The sequence below is a fragment of the Carassius auratus genome, unplaced genomic scaffold, assembly GCF_003368295.1.
Source record: "Carassius auratus strain Wakin unplaced genomic scaffold, ASM336829v1 scaf_tig00007301, whole genome shotgun sequence".
NCBI classification, from domain to species: Eukaryota; Metazoa; Chordata; class Actinopteri; order Cypriniformes; family Cyprinidae; genus Carassius; species Carassius auratus.
The window spans coordinates 300,023-316,910 of NW_020523831.1; the positions used below are offsets into that span (position 1 = coordinate 300,023).

Sequence of the window (16,888 nt, forward strand, 5' to 3'; positions counted from 1 at the left end):
TAATTTCAAAGCAGCATCATAGTGTCAAAGCAAAACAGTGCAAAGCCACAAAATACTTACAAATCTGAAAAATACAAATCTGTTGTTGTGTGCTAATGGCGTTTAGACCTCCTGGACATTTAGTCTCTTTTTTTTTTCAGCATGATGAGATGGGTTTCTCTGCATTTTTCAGCCAAGCAAGATATCCACTCCATCTTGCAGTATCACAAAAGTGCTCCTATAAAATAACAAATAAAAACATGATAATTTCACATCCATAATACTATTAACAGGTGAAATGTCAAAGTCAAGTATCGATTACAATACAATAATTTTTCACCCGAAACAGAAAATTCTGTCATCAAATAAGCCTACAATAAAATGTAATAGATTCTAGTAAAGGTGGAGTATTTTAATGTATGTTAGTTCTGGACTTCTGGTGCAAGATTGTTTTCTCTTTTTATCAGTATTTTTAGTTTATATGCCTTTTTTTGATGATGTTCTATTTTATCCATTGCATTTTAGTTAAAATAATATTATATAAAATATTAGCCAAGTGTCATGTTTGTGATTTTTCCCATGTAAGCTATAGCTTCTGACCTTAAATCAAAACATACTCATAATTTTATGACATCAATTGCTGCTTTATTAATCATAAACAGTCTAAATGTTATTTGTGTAGGCTATTTTACTTTTAATTTAATTAGACGTAGGCCAACAGTGCCCCCTACAGATTACCAAATGGGCGTTAGGACCTGGGGGAGGCAGTCACCGCTGCCACTGCTCAATGCTGTTATTGTTTACTCTATCATACACAGAACGCGTCATTCTGTACATGCAGCGATCCAAAACAGTCAGTCTAATCATCAGTCAGACAAAACTTTGCTTCAAGAATGAGCCACACTGCTGACATGATCTAATCACTAGCACACCCTGAGTGCACATGTGAGTTAATGTATTCCTCTTATCAGCAAGACAAATCAGCATAATCTTTCATATCGGGCTGTGGCAGATATTTACATTTAAAGCCATTATCGGCCGATTCAGATATTGTCCAATAATATTGTTCATCAAAGCATTCACATGCTCGTTGGATGCTTTCACTTCCCGAGATGTGCTTCCCTCACGTATTTTACAATCTGGGTCATTATTTGATACAAAACAATGTTTAATACAAAACCATTCGTACTGTTTCTACTGTACCTCTGTCAAGTCACTCTAATATTTAGATAAAATGAGTTTTATAAAGTATGCATTCATACGTGTTAAGGTCTAGATTTTTGCTGGAGGAAACAGCTGTGGTGTGATGAGTGGTGAACGCAGCAGAAACTTTACAGTAGATGAGAAACCGATTGCTCCCTGGTGACCTTTTGTCAATTGTATTTATGATAAGAACTGCACAGATACAGTAAACACACACCTTGTGTCCTCAGTTTGTGGCACCGGAATGAGGCACAAAAATCTGCGCTCTGATTTGGATGTAGTACATACGGGGTTTAGAAAAAAATTATAACTTTTCTACAAATATATGAAGCAGCACAACTGCTTTCAAGATGGATAATAATAAGAAACACACTTACTGTCAAATAGCAGATTACTAGCAACCACTCAAAATACTTCAGCATAATTCTTCAGAATAATGTATGTGTGTTTGATAATTCATATGAATTATTAACATCAGTCATCGTATGTGGAATTGGTGTGATTCTAAACTGAAGTGAATGTTTGGAAAATGTTCATTAGAGGAAAAACCATTTGAAACCATAACTTTTACAAACAAAATAAAGCATCTACCAGGTCTAAATGAGTGTGTGTTTATACAGGAGCACAGCAGCGGTTCCATTGGAAAGATTGAGCCCATCTCTCCTGTGAGCCCAGTGCCCATGGAGCACGACCTTGACTTGGTTCCCTCTCGCCTCTCCAAAGAGGAGCTAATCCAGAACATGGACCGTGTGGATCGGGAGATCACCATGGTGGAGCAGCAGATCTGTAAACTGCGTAAAAAACAGGTAACCTTCTCCACATTTATTTTGAACCCTAGCCTAAAGGATCCTAGAGTGCATTTTTGTTTTATTTCAGGAAAAGTTGGCCTTCTAAAACAAGCACTTGACTGTTTTGCAAAGCTTTTTATTTAGGTGAAGGCAAAGATTTCTAAGTACAGCTTTCAGAGCTGCAATAAGTAGAAGCTCTTCATCAACAGTGCAGTTAGTGTTATGTGATTTGGACACTCTAGTGAAGCAGCAATAGTACAGTTGTGATGATTGTGTGGTTATTGCCTCAGCAGACCACACAGCTACAAACACACTTCCTCTCTTCCCTCTCTCGGTTTCCTCTCCCTCTCTCTTTTTTTCTTGGCAGAGCCTTTATTCAGGGCACTACTTCAAGTGTTAATGCAGCATTATAATTTTAGGTCACTTATTTCAGTACAATAATAATAATTGCATCAAGTATATTCACCAATTTAATGTCTTTTAATTTGCACAATAGTAACTGTATGTATTACAATGATTTTTAAAGGTTGCATTAGAATGTATTCTCTGATATTTCAAGTCATGCTTATTGCAGAAAATGTATAAGCAGACCATGTCGTCTTGTAAAATACACCCCCTAAGTCACTTGAGGTTTTGGACCATATCCAAACCACTGCTCAATAAATCGAAGCCACCTGTGCTCCATGGGCTAGTCCATTGAGGGAGTGATGGAGGATTGGAGAGGGAGTGAAATGGCTTTGAGTCTGAGTGCTTGTATAAGTACAGTCACGCTATCAAGAAAAATAAACCTCTCCTCATCTGCCCTTCAACCCCATATGGTTTTCCTCTGAAAGATTTGGCATCTATTTTCAGTGAGGTAACAGAAAATAGTCCATCTCTCTTCTCTCCCCTTAGGTTTCCTCCAAGCATTAAAACATCTGGGGCAATTAAATGGTACGGTAAACTTTAACTTAAAGTGAGGGAGTGATGGAGAGAAGAGAGAAGAAGTGAGAATATCAGGTTACAGAGTGTTTGACTGTCTGCAAGGGCGGCGGGACGGCTCGTTTATTTTCTTTAACTCGGCATACACACAGTCTTGATCCTGCATAGAGCTGATCCATATGAGTTTGGGCTCATGCTTGCAGGACGGAGGCCCCTTTCAGCATTTCATTGGAACCAGGGCCTCTGTGTTTGTGTGCGCATCTGTGTATAAGCTGTGAAATTATTGTTGATCATTAATCTTTGACTGTTAAATTGTCTCTCTGACTCTCTTTGCTAAAGCATTAGTGCTCCTCAGCCAATCAGAGAGCTTGTCTGATGTGACCAGCAGTGCTTCTGATGCGGGGATAGTGTTAATATTAGCTCGCGGAATTTTGCATTCTTCTTGTATCTGGCTGCTTAGTCAAGCAGGGATGCATTAGTCCTCTTTCATCAGTTAGAATACGATTTCTAATATAGTTCTTATTTTTATGTTTTAACCTTTGTCACTTTTTTTTTTTTTTTTTTTTTTTTTTAGCAACAGCTGGAGGAAGAAGCTGCGAAACCCCAGGAGCCAGAGCGCACCGTCTCACCTCCACCCAGTGAGGCCAAACACCGCAGCCTTGTCCAGATCATCTATGATGAAAACCGGGTGAGACAAAAAGCATTCACTGTACATAATTGCAATACTGCATCTAATTACATATATGCACATATGTTAAATGAACATTGGTGTTCAGAGAAGCACATTTCTGAACAGAAGCAGGTAGGTCGAACAGCTGTGACAGATCTTAATGAGAGAAACGGGCTGTTGAATGTGTAATGAGGTGCTGCAATCGATTGATGGTGAACTGACCCAGAAAATCTAGAAATGTCAATGCAAATAGCTTACCAGTCGGGCTCCTTTGAAACACTTTTTTGAGGCACTATGATTTGGGGTGTACTACTCTTAAGCTTACGTACAATATACTATGGATTGTGTGTAATTTAAGATGCAGCCATGGAGAGTCACTCAGCATATGGTTTACTTAGGCAATGAAGTGTCTTTGGTGCTCGTGGTCCCTCTAGTGGTTAGAGATTAGAAAATTACGGCAAGTGTCTCAAACTGGGTCTGTGGAGTGTGAATGTCTTATATGTGTGTACATATATAATAATAATAATAATAGGGTCATCTGAAAGTCCATTGTCGATGTAGCATATATATATGCCATGTCACATCTTGTTTGCATCTGAAAGCACCTCCTGAGGTTTTAGTGATTGGATTACTGGCTATCCTTGTGCAATGCCTCTTGGAGGGTGTTTTTAGCACTACATTTTAACAAACTGTTTGGAAAGCTTCATGTATCTCCATCATAATTTCATCTGGCTTTTACTGTTCTCTGCCTCAGCTGTATCCAGGTCTGAGGAGACATTTGCTTCTCTGTCAGGTGGTTCTGGCTTTGGTCCTGCTGTGATCTTTTAATCACACACACCATCTCTTAATCCATTAAGGCCTCTCATGCTGCGGTACGGCTAAAGAGCACTCAGGCCTTCGTGTTCTCTTCCAGGAAGCGCTCGATGCTCTCTAAAATACACAGAATAGAATACAGAAGAAAGCGCATGTGTGTGTACATTTGTTCTTTCAAATGTAGCAAAAACACATTAAGCGAGTGCATTGATTTTGAACAAAAATATGCATTTTGATAAAATATATTTTAATTATATTATGTTTAACTGATTTGATTGATTTAGTTTAGATTTTTAAGTAATATTATTGGTAGTATAATTAGTTATTAGTTAATATAATAAAAAAATTACAATTACATTGCGTAACTTACATTTTCTATTTAAATCACAACCCTCAAAATGATCAGCAGATTTTTCACTTATCAGTGCAGCTGCTATTTTCAGCCCTAGTTATGTGAAATCTGCTGATATAGTTAATATGTCATGATGGTTAATGTTGCTTTATTCTGGACTGATAATATAATATAAATGTGGAGGGTCATATTTGTATGTGCTCATCATTATGAGATTTTTGAATGACTATATGATTAGAGGTGTGTTTGGTATAGTCAAAGAGCTGGCTCTACATTGTGAGAAAGCAAGGGAAAAAAATCCTGTTTTTCATTATACGTCCACTTTAAAATGATGATAGGCTGATTATTGTTTGCCTGCTATAGATGAGATTGACAGTTCAAAATGAGCATTGCATCTGCTGATCAGAACTGCTCACTGACAAAATTGATTTCTGAGCGTCAGCTCATATTTCACACACACTGTATGGATAATTGCAGGAAAAATGGTAAATATATCCCATGTCAAATAAACCCCTTCACCCCATTGTTTTTAAATAGAGTGGAGTAGTGTGTGTCCATTTCTTGCGATTTTGTTTGCAAGAGAGAAAGGATGTTTTTAAGACTTTCATTTTGTAAGTTTATGTGGAGATGACACATAAGCCACAAGAAATAGCCAGCAATCTGCTGATAGTCTCACCATTTCCCCATAAGGTCTCCATTGTTTTTGTTTCTCTTTCTGTTACTTTCTCTCTCTCTCTCTCTCTCTCTCTCTCTCTCTGCATTTGAGCAAGACAGCACAGAATGTAATAGATTCTTCTTTCTTTATTGCATCTAATTGGATTACCTCCCCAGCCTTCTTTCTCTCTCTCTCTCTCCACTTTCCCAAAGAGAGAGGGGAGAGAGGTAGATGGCAGAGGACAGCGCGTGTCTTCAGTTGAGAGCTCTATTAATAGCACATCTCTTACACACTGGCTTGTTTATGTGTGTGTGCTAGAGTGAGTGTAAGGTGTGTTGCCTTGGTGATGTGCCGCTGACATGTGCGCTGTGTTTTTTTTTTTAACAGAAAAAGGCAGAGGAGGCTCACCGGATCCTGGAGGGACTCGGACCCCGAGTGGAGCTGGTGAGTCCACATTTCTCCTCGTATTTATTTCCCATTATCCTTCTTTCACACATCATCCCTCCATTAATAATTTCCATTAATCTTTAGTAAAAAAGCTCATGATGTCAGCTGATGCTAATAGAGTCCATATATTTGTTTTATTGCGGTATCAGTTCAGTATCATTTCAGGTGTCTCATCAGCTGATTATATCAGAGTTGACGTTGAATGTCCTCAGTTTGTTTCATCATATCCTGCTTTGACAACATATCTCACAGTCGAGGTCATAATATTGTTTCTCTTTGCAGTGTTACTCAAAATTTGTCATGGTGTTTAGCAGGTTTTTTTCTGAAATGAATGAGCTGATATCTTCATATTTTATTAATATGTATTATTAAAGTTTTATTTCATTATTTATATTTTATGCAGTCATCGCATTTGAGGTGTATGAAAACCTGCTGTAACATTACCTTCACTGTGTGAAATATGAACTCCTTCAGCCTGTGAGTTTGTGACTACATGCACTGCTGCCTGTTTGTTTACAACATGGCTGTCGACCCTGTGCAGAGACTTTTGGTGCAACTATATTGATAATCGAGGTGATAGAAGAGCCCTTCTGGTGCCACCTCTTTGTGACGCTTTGTGACAGAAGAGATGCTGCTACATGCCCATTTTCCCTCTGACAAATTCTTCACTTGACATCTCAAATGAGTGTGTGATGATGATGATAGCAGAAGATTTTAGATGTGGTGTTGGAGAAGACACTCTTTTCTGTGTTTCTGGGCTTGGCTGAAAAAATGGGACAGTAGAAAAAGAGAAGTTCTCCCGGAGCTGGGATGCATTGATGTGTGTGTGTGTGTGTGTGTGTGTGTGTGAAACTGAACTCCACTGCTTTCATCTGTCTCCCCTACAGCCTTTATACAACCAGCCGTCTGATACCAAGCAGTACCATGAGAACATCAAGATGTGAGTATATTTCTCTGTATCACTTGGTCTTTCTATCAAAACAAAAAACAACTCCAAAAAGATCACCCCAACACTGTCTGCTCATTGCTGATTTATGAAAATTTTGGCCGATATAGATAGCCGATTATTATTTATATGTGACCATGGACCACAAAACCAGTCTTAAGTGTAATTTTTTTAAAATTGATATTTAGACATAAAAAGCTTTCTATTGATGTATGGTTTATTAGGATCAGACAATAATTGGCTGAGATACTATTTGAATACCTGGAATCTGAGGGTGCAAAAAAATCTAAATACTGAGAAAATCACCTTTAATGTTGTCCAAAATAAGTTCTTAGTAATGCATATTACTAATCAAAAATTAAGTTTATATATATTTATGATAGGAAATTTACAAAATATCTTCTTGGAACATGATCTTCACTTAAATCTTTGGCATAAAAGAAAAATCAATAGTTTTGACCCATATGATGTTTTTTGGCTATTGCTACAAATATACCCCAGCGACTTATGACTGGTTTTGTGGTCCAGGGTCACATATATGAATGATAAAGCCGATAAATCTGCATCCAAATTTTTATTTAATTATTGAGAGCCTGATTAAAAAAAAGTCTCACCATCAAAAGCCATTAAACACTTCAACATAAATCAAAACAAGTCACTGGGCATTGGGCAACATTAAAATCATGTGCCATGGATAAATTAAATGGTTTAGCCTCCGCACCAACAATAAACAATTATTTTAATTAAATCAAATGAAAAAAATAAGATAAAAATAAAAGTGGTGGTTTTTATTAATAATATATCATTGATTTTGAAAAAGAAGTATCTAGCAGCAGTAATGGCCTCATAATTTACAGAGAGGCAAATATGTCTTTGAGAAAGATGTATTTCAGCTGTTATTTGATCACACAATTGAGGGGTTTGTTCTTAGGAGTGCTTTATCAACCTGAGCAGCACCAGTGGGAAATATTTGTGTAATAGTTGATGTGTGGGTAGATCATGGGCGTTGAGCTGCATTCTTGGTTCCAGTACGTCTCGCACAGCAGCTAATCCTGCAGGCTATCTGCTGTGTAACGCAGTGCCACCTCTGCACCTGCACGCTTAATCTCACTCGTACAAGTACATACACAAACCAGTGACTCTGCCAAGTCCACCATTGTCTCATCAAATGTACATGAATACCAGGCTGTTTTCCCTCGACACGTTGGCATAAATACACAGTTTGTCCAAACTGTGATTAAATTATTAAATTAAAATGTGATTAAATTAATGGTAATGACCTCTGCCGTTTCAGAGAATGAATCTGCATGCATTGAGAGAATTAAAGATAACTAATCAGACCTGCATTGCTTGCTAACTTGCTAGATTTTAGTTAGGGCTGCTCCGATCACGATCGGCCGATCGTTAATGAGCATCTCTTTAGTAAAGCCCGTTCTCTGATCAGCAGTAAATTCCATCAGGTGTGTGATTTCACATAGAGCAGCTGTTACTACACTGTTTATTTTCAGCATTTATTTGCGCATCTTCTCAGTTAAAAATGGCTCTGTGTAGTAACAGCTGCTTTATGTGAAGTCACACATCTGAGGGAATTTACTGCTGATTAGAGAACCGGCTTTACTGACGAGATGCGCATAACAATCGGCCGATCATGATCGGAGCAGCCCTAATTTTAATGTTTTTAAAAGAAGTCCCTTATCATCACTAAAGCTGCATACATTAAAACTGTAATATTGTAAAATATTATTACAATTAAATCCATGTTCTATATTAATATTAGGGCTGGGCAAGTTAACGCGTTATAATTGATTAATGATGATAATTATTTTATCATGAGTTAACACAGGTTTTTTTTTTTTGTTATGAAAGTCCGTTGCTCACTGGCTCCGAATACACATCCAGACAAATCATGTGTCACAGGAGGAGATGCTCCCGATCAAATTATTTAGGCTAAGCATCAGCATTCACAAATCACTATTCACTGTTATTTTTAACAGAAAAGAATGAAACGAGCTCGTATTCACGACTTCATAAATGGTAAATAAAACATTTCTGATAGCACGTGAAGACAGCAGAGAAGCACTTGCTCAGCACAGTGTAGTGCATTGTTTTGTTAACTTTGTGGTTTATTATTTTGAGTTGTATGGGACGCTGTAACACCGGGCCCTCACAAAATATATTGCTTTACACATCTATCGCTTTTGCTGCTCAGAAGTATTCATGTAATCAAAGCCATATCAGAAGATCTGCACTCCGCCTGTTTAGGCCAACACTCATAGATCTATATATAACTGAACAGCGCTCTGGCCCACCTCTTCCGACCGAGCCAGGGACTGCTAAACAGAACGATCACACTAGTCAAAGAACCAGGCTTTGGGGGGTTAAGATTGCCTAATGGGAGCACATCCTAATTATTTTCCCGCACACATGAATCTCTGCCCCACATATAAAATGTTGTCCCGCGCTACACTCTGCAATGGGTCACACGATTGTGCAGGTCTCTACTCGGAAGATGTCTGTTATAATGTTATGATCGAGACTCTCGACTCTGAGCATAACTTGTATTTCTATAACACTATAAAATATTTAATGTCCTGGCAGTGACAAATAGCTTGTTTTATATTTAATTTAATTACATTAATGTTATAAGTTAAGATTAACAAGAAATATTTTAACTGTATATCTACACCGAATATCTTACACTGATTTTCAAGGCTGGCGCAAAGAATCAAGCAAGCAACTACAGGCCGATCTCAATACTGCCGGCTTTCTCCAAAATTTTAGAGAAAATGATCATAGAACAGTTAGTAGAACATCTTGAAAGTAACAAACTTATCAATTCTAAACAGTTTGGATTCAGAGCAGTGTATTCTACAGAAATGGCTAATTGCTACCTTACTGAGAACATTAAGAGTACGTTGGAAAAGGGTAATGTTGTGGGAGCTGTGTTTATAGACATAAAAAAGGCCTTTGACATCGTGAACCACAAGATACTATTGAATAAACTTACCACCTTCAATTTCTCTGAACATGCTATCGGCTGGTTTGCATCATATTTGGAGCATAGAGAGCAACGTGTTAAAATAAACACCGAACTCTCAACATCATTACAATCCACAATGGGTATTCCACAGGGCTCCATTTTGGGGCCTCTGCTCTTTAGTCTATATATAAACGACTTACCTACATGCTGTCAGTCAGCCAACTGCCAAATGTATGCTGACGATAAAGTAATTTATGCTTCAGCTAGGACACCAACTATAGTAGCAGAGACCCTGACTAAGGAAATGGAGGGTATATCCCAGTGGCTTAAAGAAAATCATCTGACGCTTAACGTTCAAAAAACGGTATCTATGTGCTTCTCAATTAGAGGAAAAACTAAATGTACAATTAAAATAGATCAAGAAGCCATAGAGGAAGTTGAGGAATTAAAATTTTTAGGTATTATTCTGGATCCCCAACTCAAATTCATTACACACATTAAAAAACTGTTCGGACAAACCTAAACTGTTTTAGAATGATTAGGCATCATATACCTGTCAAAGCAGCTTTGCTGTTTTTTCATGCTATGATACTTTCTCATTTATCTTATTGTGTTACTGTATGGGGCCAAGCCTCCCAGAGAACAGTCAAACCCATCATGTCATTATACAAACAAGCACTGAAAATAATGGATCAGAAACCAATTATGTGGCATCACTGTTTGATTGTACAGAAATACAAGCTTTTAAATTTTGACAGTTTTATTAAGTTCTCTTTCCTTAAGCTGATTTTTAAATGTATAAATAATCAAGCTCCAGCCGTACTCTGTCCTTTTGTGACCAAAATAAACACAAGGGGAGTTGCCACTAGGAGAGCAGCGGGTGGCAACTGCATAGCAGAGGGGCGCAAAACCACTTTTGGCCACTCAAGTTTTTCAGTGATAGGGACCCATTTTTGGAATGATTTACCAATGGAAATAAAAACAGAAACCAACCTGAAAACATTTAATAGAAAGGTGAAACACTGGCTGAAGAGAATCAAATATGTGGACATTGACTCATTTTTTTGTTGCAATGTATTGTCTGTGCTGGATGTGATGTGTTGTGTTGTGTAATGTGGTCGGGATTGTGTAAAATGTTAATGTTAATGTTTATAAGGTATTTGTTGCATGATTGTGTAGTTTACACTACGTAGTTTTTTATGTTTTTAGAAAGGCCTGACCAGGGACTGGGGTTGCAAATTAGCCTATTGGCTAGAAACCTTTTATGCAACACATTTACACATTTTGTTATGGCTTTGTCTATGATAATTATGTATGTAACAATGTGCGCTGCATTGTCCCTGATAAATAAACTAAAAAATAAAATTGTAAAAAAAATCTATCGCTTGGGTCCTAGACCTATGCAAAATACAAAAAAAGCTGCCTTTGCTTTCTGTTGAACAAAGATTGCTTACACTTGGACTTTCTTGTATGTATTCCCCTTTTATAGAAATCAGGCAATGAGGAAGAAGCTCATTCTGTATTTCAAAAGAAGAAATCATGCTCGCAAACAGTGGGTAAGTGAAAGCACTCAAATGCACACACAAAACACACACCAGGATGGCACTGTTGCAGCTGGCAGTACCTGAATATTGGGCACATTTGTTTGTTCATTACTAAGACAACAAGAATAACCTTCCATGGGATCCCAATAACGATCCCAGTGTTAGGAAGGAGTGGTGTAATTGATGTCATTGCATTGGTTGAATTGTAGATATCGAATAATGGGGTTATTAAATACTACATTGGAATTGTTAGCATCCACTAATTAGTAATTCCTCTCATGATGACTGTACTGCAGGAAACGCTATCTAGACTTAGATATTCATCCTTTATGATCTGACTGGTGTGTTGTGTTCAGGAACAGAAATTCTGCCAGCGCTATGACCAGCTAATGGAGGCCTGGGAGAAGAAAGTTGAGCGCATTGAGAATAACCCACGCCGCAGAGCCAAAGAGAGCAAAGTGCGGGAGTATTACGAAAAGCAGTTTCCTGAGATCCGCAAACAGAGAGAACTGCAAGAGCGTATGCAGAAGTGAGTGGTCTTATGTTGTTAGGTGCTTTGGAGACATTTGCATGGTCATGTGTGGTTTCTTAAGTGTATTTATATCTATATTTATGTGATTCACTACAGTAGAGTGGCTCAGCGAGGTGGGGGTTTGGCCTCAGCAGCACGCAGCGAACATGAGGTTTCTGAGATCATCGACGGCATCTCCGAGCAAGAGGTAGGGTTGGAGCTTGTTTCCTGCATTGCTTTTTAGAACCAAATCTGCAGCACTGTAGAAGGAGAATACATTTTACCATAGTTGTGAGCTTGCAGATTGAATTTGTGGAGATAAAACACTCTGTGAATTAATGTCAAGACATATCTCTTCATATTGTGTTTTGCATTCAAAACAGTACTCTAATTCACAAACGATTGACTCTCATACAGTAAGCTGGCTCTTTAAATAAATCAAAAACTCATAAATTGAGCCATCTGAATTGATCTGAAGAATTCACTGAAAGAACTTAGTGAGAATTTGGTGAATGGATCTATGTGAATGAAATTAATAATATTCAGTGTAGGGCTGGGCGATATGGCCTAAAAATAATCTCCGATTTTATTTTTTTTAATTCTATTTCCGATTTTCCCCGCTAATTAAGGAAAGCAATAAGTACAAACAGCAGACAACTTAAAGCAAATTTTGCTTTTATTTAATCAAAAGTAGGGCTGCTCCGATCACGATCGGCCGATCGTTAATGCGCATCTCGTCAGTAAAGACAGTTATCTAATCAGCGGTTTAAATTCCCTCAGGTGCGTGATTTCACATCGAGCAGCTGTTACTACACAGAGCCGTTGTTAACTGAGAAGATGCGCAAATAAACACTGAAAATGAAGTGGATTTGCACATCTTCTCAGTTATGGCTCCTTGTAGTAACAGCTGCTTGATGTAAAATCAAGCACCTGAGGGAATTTACCGCTGATTAGAAAACCGGCTTTACTGACAAGATGCGCATTAACGATCGGCCGATCGTGATCGGAGCAGCCCTAATCAAAAGCAAGACAAATGTAACCCCCATTTTCATATTCGGCTGGTGCTGCTACTTTTGACTGTGATGGGCTTTAGGCAGCGTGGGGTCTCTTGTTCCATGTCTGTCGCAGCAAACTCATACCAGTTCCAAACAACAGATGATTTTACTCCTTTCTTGGGAACAAACTTCCAACTGTCACCGGTAGCCAGGTTGTCTCTTGCTGTTTCGTGTGTGCTATGATGTTGTTGTTGTTGTCGCTTGCCATACTGCCATGTGAAAGCTCCGGGGAGCCAAAAATGCGCCATTACACACAAACTTGATTTTCTTATTTTTTAAATCGCCTGTAACAAAAAATTGAATTAATTAATTCAATCGATTTTTCGCCAGGCCAATTCAGCGAGGATGCATTAAATTTGTTAAAAGTATCAGTAAAACATTTGTATTACAAAAGATGTCTATCAAAAAAAAAAATGCATCCTTAATTAGCATAAGAGACTTCTTTCAAAAACATCATTATTGTCCTACCAAACATGAACAGTAGTGCATATGTTACCAAAACGGTATTTTATATGCTAGATCAATTCTGGAGAGAACATTGCTATACTCAACAGACAAGCATTTTCTTGAATGTAAAATATTTGTTTGTGTGTGTGTCTGGAAAAAGTGCACAACATATCAGTGAATTAACAACTAAAGGTCTCTTACACAACCAGTTGGGTTTTGTGGCTGATGCACTTACTAAACAGAGACATAAGATTCAGTGGCCACATTTTTGCTGACTGTATCTGCCTTGCATTTTGCATTACTGTTTCTCGGTTTCTTTTCACATATTTATTTCCATTTCATATTTGTGACTGCCTTTTCCTCTCTCCCTCACTGCAGAACTCAGAGAAGCAGATGCGTCAGTTAGCTGTGATTCCTCCCATGCTGTTTGATGCTGAGCAGCAGAGGATCAAGTTTATCAACATGAATGGGCTGATGGACGATCCCATGAAGGTCTACAAAGACAGACAGGTCATGAACATGTGGAGTGAACAGGAGAAGGACACTTTCCGTGAGAAGTACGTTATGTCCTTATTGCATTGATGTGCATGTTGATTTCGCTTGAAGGAATGAGGAGTTACGAAATTGGTACTAAAATGCATCAGCATGCGGTTTAGCACATCTCTCCTGGTTTTCAAGAGCTCAGCAGTTTGTGTGCATGTGGTTGTGTTTGATTGTTGGCTAGTGGTGCAGCGCTAGGTGAAATGTGAACAGCTGAAATCTACATCAATATGTAGATGCTAATGTAAGCTAGGGCTGGGCGGTGTATTGAGTTTGTACGATATATCAATTTATTTTTAATAGGCGATGTGTGTGCAAAACAGACGGAGCACAGTAGAATAATTGTGAGTCAATAATTGTGAAACATGAACATACATAAATATTTTTAACGGGATGGCGGACAGCAGTGTAATTAAAATAATAGATGTACCAGCCACGTTAAGTCCAAAGTCTGGACCCACCTCTGGTTTAAAACTATTGATGGGACACACAAAATTAACAGAGTATGCAGTAGGCAATAACTGCATTATTTGCATATGCTTGCCGGTTAAACATTTAATTCACGTGCGGTTTTAACATGCGCTTTTTCTGAGCATGTATTGTACAATTAGGCTAAAAAGGCTAAAAAGCCTGACAAATGGCCTGATTACTTGACTGATGTCTTTTGCATCTGAATGTGCTAATACTGTCAAAAACACACAAGGTTTACATATAAGCACAGTACATTATGTCATAAGTGAAAGTAAACAGTTGAGATTTTTTTTTTTGTGCCTGTATAGTAAATGTCTACAGCTCTTAAAGCGACAGCAGACTAATTGTTCTAAACGTGCTGCTGCTTGTCATTAAATAGATGGTTCACCCAAAAAATACAAATTCTTGTATTTAACCTGCTTTAATTTCTTATCACAACACAATTAAAATATTTTTAAGAATGTGGATAACCAAAAAGTGACTGGTCCACATTGACTTTAATAGGGGAAAAAATGCTGTGGAAGTCACTGGGGACCAGCAACTGTTTGGTTAGCCACATTCTTCAAAATAACTTTCACGTTCAACAGAAGAAAGAAACTCATTCAGATTTAAAACAACTTGAGAGTGAGTCAATTATGACAGAAATTATGACAGAATTGAAATTTGTGCTAAATTTTCAGCAGTTTGAACTTGAATAAGAGAGCCTGCACTTAACCTTTTCACAGGCATTTTGTTTTCATAGACCGATATCGGGATGTATAATTAAAGGATTGTCTAGCAATATATTGATTTTCACAGAATATGCACCGAATTGATATTATTGGTATCATGAGCCATGTATCGTATTGTATTGTGAGGTTGTATTGTGATTCCCACCGCTATTATTAATTGTGCCAGCATTGATGTTTTACACATAATGTGGATAAGCCACAACAGGCAAACATGTCAGATGAATGAATGCACTTAACTTTACCCTAAAAGGATGCTTGAAAATTTGTTCAGCTGAAATGTCTCGCGTTGGCTTGTTGTGAAAGAAATGCACTAAGACTGGTTTATCACCTGTAAACATGACAACCCGAATTGCATACAGAGTTCAATTACCTAATTACACAAATTGAATTACCCAAGCTTTATTTTGGTTTTCTACCAATCTGCATCAGATTTGGTTTGAGAGTGGCAGAGGCTCTGTAAAGATCTGGGTCATGATGCAGAGGGTCAGCAGCAAAAGGAAGTGAGAGAGATCTTGTCTAGTCTAGTTCTTAAGCATGACCTTTTACTGAGCCACTGAGGAACCTTACCAAAGGAATCAACACTCTGGCATGCCGCGCGACAGAAATCACCTTCATAAATGTCTTTGAAAGAATTCAACTGTAAAATACAACATTTGAAGGTTGTGTTTGCTCTGTATCACAACTCCTCCTCTCCCTCACTGCAGGTTTATCCAGCACCCAAAAAACTTTGGCCTGATAGCCTCCTTTCTGGAGAGAAAGGTACACCTGCGTTTTATTAATACCATCCTCTTCATCTCGTTGTTTGCTCTGTAGGCAGTGTGGATGAATATATTGAGTGTGTATGAGCAGAACGAGTAAGGTCTGAAGTGATCTGTGTGTGTGTGTGTGTGTGTGTGTGTGTCTGCCCACAGACGGTGGCTGAGTGTGTCCTGTTCTACTACCTGACTAAGAAGAATGAGAACTACAAGAACATTGTTCGCAGGAGCTACCGTCGCCAAGGCAGGAACAAGGTGAGCATGAGACTACATTTCCCAGCATGCCTTTTGATGCTTTAATGCTGAGTTTCATTCAAAGTTGGGTGTGAGATGCTCCTACTTGGAAAACAAAATGTCAACGCTGGAATTTGTATTTGAGATGTGTGATCATCAACAGAAGATAATTTATGATATTTTATACATTGCAAACAGGTTTATTATTATGTAATGTTGCACAATGAAACACTGATATATTAATTGCTTAAAGTCCTGCTATTTTGAATGATGTCACCAACGTCTCTGCAAAATCAATTGTAGACGTCTGCAAAAGTGTTGAAATTGAACGTTCTGCATCAAGAGGTGTCCTATTGCACTTTCCAAGCAGTAAGCTGGAATTATGACTTTCTGAGTTGAATGGAATGCAGCATAAGCCCTGAAAAATTCAAGCATGTTGACTATGACATTATGCTAAATTAAATAATATAAACATTGTTTATTTACTTGTTAATCTGTCTCCTTACTCATTTACAGCATGTAGCTCGTCATGATTACAGTCTTTATAGTGCCCGTGTGAATTCAGCTTGTCTTTTTAATGCGAGTGTGTTATTAAAAAGAAATCAGCATGATTCTAATGAGTATCACAGGCGCACACTTCAAAGTGAGGGCAAAATATATGAAGTGATTATCTAGCTCTGTGCCTGAGTCTGCAGTGATTCTCTTCTGATCTTACACACTCAATTGGTCTGTATAAGTGTGTGTAAGATTATGCACCGAGAGATTCAGGAAACTGTTGCATCGTGAATGTATGTAATGTTTGAGTTTTGTATTAAAGGAAGGGAGAGCATGAGGGGAAGTTGTTAG

At 38.0% G+C, this 16,888-nt stretch overlaps 1 protein-coding gene across 4 annotated transcripts in view; it reads left to right on the top strand.

The window, feature by feature from the left end:
- Nucleotides 1-16,888, top strand: part of LOC113071421 (nuclear receptor corepressor 2-like) — a 107,148-nt gene that overhangs the window by 50,382 nt on the left and 39,878 nt on the right. For all 4 annotated transcript variants that reach the window (XM_026244762.1, XM_026244765.1, XM_026244764.1 and 1 more), the window contains exons 5-14: nt 1,803-1,988; nt 3,466-3,579; nt 5,769-5,825; nt 6,716-6,768; nt 11,244-11,310; nt 11,655-11,827; nt 11,927-12,017; nt 13,690-13,868; nt 15,758-15,812; nt 15,965-16,063. In XM_026244762.1, the coding sequence (XP_026100547.1) occupies nt 1,803-1,988; nt 3,466-3,579; nt 5,769-5,825; nt 6,716-6,768; nt 11,244-11,310; nt 11,655-11,827; nt 11,927-12,017; nt 13,690-13,868; nt 15,758-15,812; nt 15,965-16,063 (1,074 nt within the window). The remainder of the gene's footprint in view (nt 1-1,802; nt 1,989-3,465; nt 3,580-5,768; nt 5,826-6,715; nt 6,769-11,243; nt 11,311-11,654; nt 11,828-11,926; nt 12,018-13,689; nt 13,869-15,757; nt 15,813-15,964; nt 16,064-16,888) is intronic.